Source organism: Gopherus flavomarginatus, chromosome 10 (assembly GCF_025201925.1).
Source record: "Gopherus flavomarginatus isolate rGopFla2 chromosome 10, rGopFla2.mat.asm, whole genome shotgun sequence".
Classification (NCBI taxonomy): Eukaryota; Metazoa; Chordata; order Testudines; family Testudinidae; genus Gopherus; species Gopherus flavomarginatus.
Window position 1 is genome coordinate 46,962,827 of NC_066626.1, and position 8,894 is coordinate 46,971,720.

At 43.3% G+C, this 8,894-nt stretch overlaps 1 protein-coding gene across 1 annotated transcript; it reads left to right on the plus strand.

The window, feature by feature from the left end:
* The first annotated feature begins 6,549 nt into the window (after positions 1 to 6,549).
* Positions 6,550 to 8,651, plus strand: LOC127030394 (uncharacterized). Its single transcript, XM_050916798.1, has 2 exons — positions 6,550 to 6,972; positions 7,955 to 8,651. The coding sequence occupies exons 1-2, from the start codon at positions 6,780 to 6,782 to the stop codon at positions 8,503 to 8,505; spliced, it is 744 nt and encodes a 247-aa protein (XP_050772755.1). The 5' UTR covers positions 6,550 to 6,779; the 3' UTR covers positions 8,506 to 8,651.
* The last annotated feature ends 243 nt before the right edge of the window (positions 8,652 to 8,894 follow it).

Below are 8,894 nucleotides of genomic sequence, written 5' to 3' on the forward strand. Positions count from 1 at the left end.
ATAAAATAGCATTGGTATTTTTTTAAATGACTGAAGATAGTCTGCTTTAAAATTGTTACTATGAGATTGACAGAATAGAAATTGTAGTTTACAGGAATCATAATTTACCTTAAATTCATAAGTGAACTTATTGCTTATGAAACCTGATGGTGATAATGCTGTAGTTTGAGCAGGTGCTGTCTGATCTTCCCCATGGAATTCTGCCAGTGAACTTAAATCTCAAATTCCATATCTCTCTTCAGTACATTCCATTTGTTCAGCAGAGCTCTACCCCATCTGAAACAAATGGCAGAATCATATAAATGCCCAAGCTAACTTTCATTGAGGATTTATATCAAGGTATATAGAAGACTAATGAACTAAGAATTCACATGAAAATAATGTGAAGGATGGGCCTGCCTCCCCATTTTATTGCTGAGCACTTGTTTTGCATCCAGATCAAATGGTTGGATCACCTACTTGGCTGAATCTCTGTTTTCATTATCTTAAGGTCTTTATGCTACCTCAGCCAGAGATGCTTTGATTCTGCTCAACATTTTCAAACCTGCATGCATGTTAGGTTTCAAAATCCATATCTAGAAAGCTAAACAGGAGTGGTCTGATTTTCAGAATTGCTGAGCCCACCTGCAAGTCCCATTGATTTCAAAAGAAAACCAGGCCACTTCTGATCAGGATATAGGACCTGAGGGCATGGCTACACTTGCAAGTTAGAGCGCATTAAAGCAGCCCTGGGCGCCCTAACTCATGACCTTACCAGTGCACTTAGAGCGCCTGGACTCTGCAGCTGGAGTGCTCCTGGTAATCTACCTCCATGAGAAACATAATGCTTGGTGCGCCTCGGCCGAAATGCCCAGGTGTCAGTGTGAACAAGGTGTTGCATTACTGCGCTCTGATCAGCCTCTGGAAATGTCCCATAATCCCCTAAAGTCTAGTAGCCACTCTTGTCATTGTTTTGGAAACGCTGCAGGAATGCGGATATCCCCTTTCAGAGTTCTGTTTCTGAAAGTCAGCATGCTTATCAAACCTTTACTGTGGAATGTTGTGTGTGAGAGAGAGAGAGGTGGTGGGAGGGAGGATCTGCTGCTGTCTGAATTTACAAGACAGCATGCTGACATGCTCTCAGCCCCTCAAAACTCCACTCTCTCTCCCCCCACATACACACTCCCTGTTACACTCCACCCTATCCCCTCATTTGAAAAGCACATTGCAGCCACTTGCATGCTGGGATAGCTACCACAATCCACTGCTCTCTATGGCCATTGCAAGAGCTGCTAAGGTGGCCACACCAGTGCGCTTGAATCTGACAGTGTGGACAGACCGCAGCGCTTTCCCTACTGCTCTCTCCGAGGGCTGGTTTAACTCACAGTGCTCTACATCTGCAAGTGTAGCCATGCCCTAATTTAGGCATCCAGGTTTGAAAATGTTGCCCACTGCTCTTATTGCTTGAAAAACAATTTCAATCAAAACTTTCAACCTACACATTTGCTATTATGGTAGAAGGCACTAGATGATGATGTTACACATAGTTTTACAAGTTGTTTTTCTTTGTGAGCAGTGTTCAGTCTCTGAAGAAACCTTTGTATTGTAGTTAGTTTTGTAATGTACCTTCTTTATGGGGAAGGTGGGAAGCTGTTGAAAGAATCAGGGGAGTTTACACACTGCCTTAATCTCCCTACCCAGAGTTAATTATGGAGGACAGAATTACTCCATGAGAGCCAGGCATTGGTGTTTTGGCTGAAATTACTGAAGAGAGGATTTGCCTGCATGCTTTTGTGACTTACCTCTATTCCCGAACTGCTGTATGGAGTGTAAATAAATAAGTTGCACTAAGAAAATACCCAGCCCCAGTGTTGCTCAGCCTGAAAGGCCCTGACTTCTAGTATCTCTTGGCAAAGGATGACCATATGTATCTCAGCAGTTTAGATTCTGCCCCATTGCTAAATTTGTATATGAATTTGTTTAGACTTTTCAATGAAAGGAACGTTCTCTGTTTTGTCATCTTGACTCCCTCAGCACCCAATTCATTATACTCAGGTAGTTATTGCCTGCTTTGTTTTCCCTCAGCCTACAGCTGATAAAAGCTTTTAAGTCAGCAGTTACTTATTAATCTTCCTATCATTTTTATGTGTCTGCTCAGTTATTATTTGCTTGCTTGAAGAATTTAACAGCTGTAGTTTAAAATGAACTGATGGGGAGAATCCATACATACATTCCATTTCTGATTTATTTGTTCATGTATCCAGTCAACAGATTGCTGAATATGATGCTGCCATGGTATTCTGTTAAATTTAACGGTGTCATGATGATACTGTGCTAGTATCAGATGAGACTTAATGTGTTTAAAATTTACAAAAAGTAGAAAATAAATAGCTTTGTGATGCTTAGCAAGTTGACCAATAAGAACTGAAGTCACACTGTTCAGTTAAAATTTCCATGTCGGGAACAAAACTACAAGTCTTCCCCTCTCACCCCCCGCCCCAAAAAGGGCATATTACTGTGTACAGCACAGTTTTTACTTTAGAAAATGAATATCTGAAGTTGAGGTTCTCCCAGACATAAATATACTAAACAAGGAAAGTCAGATGACACGGATGCCATAATTTAAAATTAAGTACTGTTCTGCTAATGGCTTTATACAAGCTACAATTCCTTCTTTTCCTACACTATACACTTATCTGTATTGAAGCTATGCAAGTAATGAAATACTGAATCACTTCCTGTGACCCATGAATTCAGATTAGTAAAAGGGGCATTATTACCACCTTTGACCCAAACTGTCACACTGCATAATGTTATCAGCTGACAATACAGAATATTGATATGATGCAGTTTAACACAAGGGAGAATTGTGAAATAGATTCCAGTACTAATCCTGCAACATGCTGAGTACCTTTGGTGAGGTACTAAGTGCTCTCCACTTCAATTGACATCTGCTTTTTGTAGGATTGGGGCCATCAGTCATTTCCCTGAAGTCATTGCAAAAATTCTGTAGTACAGTCTATCTGTAGTTAATATGGATACCAGTTACAGGATGGGGAACCCTGTCCTGGGAAGCAATGAGTCTGAAAAAGTTTGAGGGTCATGGTGAATAATCAACTGAACATGAGCTCCCAGTGTGATGTTGCCCTCAAAAGGCTAATGCAATCCTTGAATACGTGAACAGGGAAATTTCAGTATGAGTAGAGAGGTTTTTTTCTTCTGTATTTGGTACTGGTGTGACAATTGCTGGAATACTGTGTCCACTTCTGGTGTCAACAATTCAAGAAGGATGTTGATACATTGTAGAAAATTCAGAGAATAACCACAGGCATGATTTGAAGGATTAGAAAATATGCCTTATAGTGATAGAGCCAAGAACCTCTATTTATTTAGCTTAACAGAGAAGGTTAAAGGATGATTTGATTACAGTCAATAAATATCTACATGGGAACAAATATTTAAGGTGCCCTTCAGTATAGCAGAAAAAGGTATAACATGATCCAATGGCTGGAAGCTGAAGCTAGATAAACTCAGACTGGAAATAAGGTGTAAATTTTTAACAGTGAAGGTAATTAACCACTGGAACAACTTCCTAATGGTTATGGTAAATTATCCATCACTAACCATTTTTAAATCAAGATTGGATTTTTAAAAATGTGTGCTCTAGAAATTATTTTAGGGAAATTCTATGGCCTACATTCTACAGGAGATCAGATTAGATTACCATGATAGTCCTTTCTGGCCTCTCTTTATATGGTCATCTCCAAGCCATGTCCAAATCATGCTAAATTTCTTGCATGTTTCCAAGATCTGACATCTCCTCTCTGATTAAGCTGCAGAAACTTTCATCCAAGCCCTGCTCATTTTGTGGTTTAACTACTACAACCTGTTCCTTTCCAACCTCAACTATTGTCACTTTTCCCCACTCAAGTACATTGAAAAATGTTGCTGTCACTCTGATCATCTCATTAGCCACTAGGGACACTTGCTCTCTTGCCTTCAAAGACACTTGCCGTCAAAGTTTTTCACAATCAAGCCTTGCTTGACCTACCTGGTTTAGCTGACTGGGAGGTCATCATTGGCCTTTGTTCTGCCAAAGATACCGTCCTTAGTTACCGACTTCTCCCACCTCTCTGCTGCCTCACATGTGTAAGGAAGTCTCCCTGCCAAAACATGCAAAGCCACTGCAGTATCAATTCCCAGTGTTTAGTAGTAACATTGCACAAGGAGACTCATTTAAGCCATACCCAAATGCTAAAGCAATTAGCTTACAATTAAATTTATCCAGCAATGAAAGGAATACCACTTAATGGTTAATTATTAGTTTTCTTTTGTTCTGTAAGGCAGTACCTTTCTGATGAGCTTGTCAGCTTTACCATAAGCATAGAGAAGGATTTTGTAATGTGTGCAGAATAAACATAAACCACAAAAATGTCAGTATGGTTAATTGTTTGGTTTAAAAAACAACAACAAAAAAAACCCTACAAACCCAAACCAGTAATATCTACTACAAAATGGCATGAAAGGTAGTCAACTCTACTGTTTTAGAGAAAAGGATATTTCCATCCAGTTATTAAATGAAATTAGATTAACACAGTTTGGAGAATGGATACATTTTTAGCTCATTATATTTCGATGCCCCAAGGCAAACATCCAGTTCCTCTAATGGGTATTGTAGTGTCTCATTTGAGAGACCTGATCTGCTGGACCATGTATGTATACTCAGTATAAATGTCTGGTGGTACGTGAAATGTGTTATCAAACTTTGTCTAATAGAGATTAATTCAATGTAAAGTTCAAGATCAAATTTAAGATCTTTGTGTTCCTTCAGTGTTGTATACAGAAATGGTTTCAGGTAAGTGGAAAACTACAGTCTGTCTTTGACAGAATCCAACTCTGGCCTCAGTCCAGTAGGGTCCTGATCATCCTCAACTCCAGTTGACTTCATCAGCAAAAGTGAGCGTACACAGGGCTGTGAAATAGGTACGTCGGTTCAGATCCTGAAAGGTATTTAGGCACATAACTCTCATTGATTGATTGCAATGGAATTTAGTAGCCTAAATACTGTTAATGATCTGGGCTATAGTCTCTTACACGATTGGATACTTTTTATGAATGATAGATTAGCTTGTTCTGTCCATTGAGAATAGATAATGAAACTAAGTCACTTTGGAATTAACTAAATACTAAATTTCTGCGCTTAAGTGTATCACTCTTTGAATGGTTCATAAATGTTTCCTTTTATTACCAAAGTGATTCAGTTTATGTGCATAATGCATATATTCTAAATTTAAACAGAACATTATATTACAGTAATTGTCAGTTGCCATCTAGACATATGTATGCTGGCACTACAGGTACTTACTGTAATGCTGATACATTATTAAATTCAACCAGAATTCCTTTAATGAATCAACTTCATGTAATATTTGAAGAGATTTTGTATTGATTTTGCAATTCCGAGATTCATCATTTTAATGTTTTTGCTGTGAAGAACTGTATAGTTACTGAATTATACATGGACAATTTGGCATAGAATGTACTACTTTATGAAGCATTTAATATCCTCTGGAAAGAACTGAGATCAAAGTAATATTGATTATGACACCATTGCCATTTGCAGTTTTATCCATTCTTTGTGATTTCAGTAAACACAAGGACCTGAATCACAAATGCATGAAAATCTCACTGAGCTAATGGGGATCCATGCAGGGGTGCTTTACAGAATCTGGCCCCATTCATTTAAACTGTACCATTAAAACTGATGGGAGTTTTTCTATTGCTTTGAATGGGCACAGGATGAATATGGAGAGGTGGTGAAAAGTGACTTTTATCTAATCGCTGGGATCTCAGTATTTACCCATTTGAAATCTTTTCCACAGAGACTCATGCTGAGTTGCTGTATGATGCTGTGGGTTAGAGAGAGAACTCAGGTCAAGCAACTAGCAGTAATCCTCAGATGCAAGTCTTTGATAATATACTCCTAAAAAGTTTGTTGCCTGGCTCACTTTATGTTCCAGAATCACTACTTAGGATTTGGTTAGGGGACTTTATTTGTAGGTGCAAGGAGTGATACTAAGGGCTTGGCTACACTACAGAGTTGCAGCGCTGGTGAGGGGGTTACAGCGCTGCAACTTAGGATGTGGCCACACTTGCAAAGCACGGCCAGCGCTGCAACTCCCTGGTTGCAGCGCTGGCTGTACACCCGGTCGAGCCTCGGGTGTAGGGATTCCAGCGCTGGTGATCCAGCGCTGGTCAGCAAGTGTGGACACCCACCAGCGCTTTTATTGACCTCCGTGGTATAAGGAGGTATCCCAGCATACCTTAGAAGCCTCTCTGGTAATCATGCACACTCCACTGCCCTGGGCTCAGCTGACCCCTCCTTTAAATGCCCCGGGAATTTTAAAAATCCCCTTCCTGTTTGCTCAGCCAGGTGTGGAGTGCAATCAATCATTCAATCAATCAGCGACCATGCCTCCACGCCCCAAACGAGCCCCAGCATGGAACAATTGCGAGCTGCAGGACCTCATCAGTGTTTAGGGTGAGGAGGCTGTGCAAGCACAGCTGCTCTCCAGAAGGAGAAATTATGATACCTATGGGCAGATATCACAGTCCTTGCTGAAAAGGGGCCATGAACGGGACGCGTTGCAGTGCAGGGTCAAAATAAAAGAGCTGAGGAGTGCTTACTGCAAAGCCCGTGAGGGAAATCGCCGCTCAGGAGCTGCCCCCACAACCTGCTGTTTTTACAAGGAGCTGGATGCCATACTTGGGTGTGACCCACTGCCAATCCGAGGACCACGATGGAGAGTTCAGAGCAGGGAGGAGTGGGGGAGGGTGTAGAGGAAGCCGACAGTGAGGCTACTGGCGTGGAGGGAGACACCCCGGAGTCCCAGGAGGCATGCAGCCAGGAGCTCTTCTCAAGCCAGGAGGAGGCTAGCCAGTCGCAGCAGCAGGAAGTTGCTGGTGAGGAAGAAACTGAGGAGCGTGCTCGGGGTAAGCAGATTTTTATGTTTTGGGAGAGGAGGGTTTGGGTTATGGCTGCCTGCATGCATGCCTATACGTGGAATAGCCCATTGATTTGCTCTATCACGTCTCTGTAATCTGCCTCGGTAATCTCTTGAAAAGTTGCGGCCAGAGCGTGCGCTATGTGCTTTCTCAAGTTTATCGGGAGAGCCACCGTGGTCCTTGTCCCGGTCAGGCTAACTCGTCCGATCCACTGTACAGCGAGGGGTGGGGGGACCATGGCTGCACACAGGCAAGCTGCATATGGGCCAGGGCGGAATCCATATTGCTGTAGAAGACCCTCCCTCTCTTCCCAGGTAACACGCAGCAGTGATATATCTGGCAGTAGGAAACCCTGTTGAGAATTTAGGGATACTTGAGTGCAGGGCGCCAGGTTCGCGGTCCCCCCCCCAGCCCCGTGGTGCGTTCCGGTCTCCCCCCCCCTTCCCAGCAGGCAGCCAGCACAGCTGTGCGCTCCGGTCTTCCCCCCCCCCCCCCCTTCCCAGCACGTAGCTAACCCCGCGGTGCGCTCCGGTCTTCCCCCACCCCCCTCCCAGCAGGCATCCAGCCCCGCGGTGCGCTCCGGTGTTCCCCCACCCTTCCCAGCAGGCAGCCAGCACAGCTGTGCGTTTCCCCCCCCTCACCAGCAGGCCGGCAGTTACGCGGACCCTCCCCCCCGCCAGCAGCTCGCCTCCTTCCTGTTCACTACTGTCCCCTGTGCAGGACACCAGCTACCTCCTGTACCCAGTGCAGATAAACCCCAGTGACCCATCGGTCAATTCCCTGTCCCAGGTGCACTCGGGGCAGAAACACTCACCCCATTGCTCGCCATAACTTTCAGCTTCCCTGGCCTCTCTGTGTTATGTGAGGTATGTGGGAAGGATGCTACAAAAAGTCTAAAAACTCCTTCACTGTGTGATAATAAACAATGTAGCCTCTGTGTATTACATGGTTCTATCTTTGTTTTTTCTAGTGACCTTGACTAATGCAGCCGGATCACCGGCCTCATGTCGCTTGCAGAACTTGAGAAGAAATCCCAGAAAATCAAAAGAAGAATTGATCAAAGCAGTTATGAATCACTACAACAGAGAAAGTAGGAAGACACAGGAATGGAGAGAGAAAATGTATGAATGGAGAGAGAAAATGTATGACTGGAGGCAAACAGAAAGCAGGAGAAAGGAATTGGCAATTAAAAAAACCTCAAAGCAGATGATAAGCCTCCTGGCTCACCAAACTGAGTCTTTCGAGTCTCTCGTAGCCATGCAGGCAGATATGTACCGTGGTAACCCACAGCCCTCCCAAAGCTCTCTTTCTTGTTCCCCAGTATTTGCACAAAACACCTTTCTCCAGCAGCCAGTTTCTTATTACCCCCAGCTGCCCCCAACACCTGTACGATCACCTACCAGCCCTGATAACTATAATTCTTACCCTGTGCACTCCACCCCTATTACCCTGCAGCATAGTAATCCTGAAGTGCAGCAGACATTGAACAGTAATCAAAACAGGACATATTCAAACCTATGAATGTACAGTCCACCACCCTAACCCCCCTGGCCTTTTATGTACTGTACTTTGAATAAAGGATTTTATGGCTTTTACAATACGTTTTATTATTGCAGGAAGTGGTAAATATTGTACCCCAAGGTAGAACAAAACACAGCAAAGGCACCAAACATTACTGTTGGCTCTCAGCATCAAATTGCTCCCTTAAAGCATCCCTAATCCTTGAAGCCCTTTCCTGGGCCTCCCTAGTAGCCCTGCTCTCTGGTTGTGCAAATTCATCCTCTAGGCGTCGAACCTCGGAGGTCCATTCCTCACTGAATCTTTCACCCTTCCCTTCACAAATATTATGGAGGGTACAGCACGTGGATATAACAGCGGAGATGCTGCTTTCCCCCAAATCTAGCTTCCCA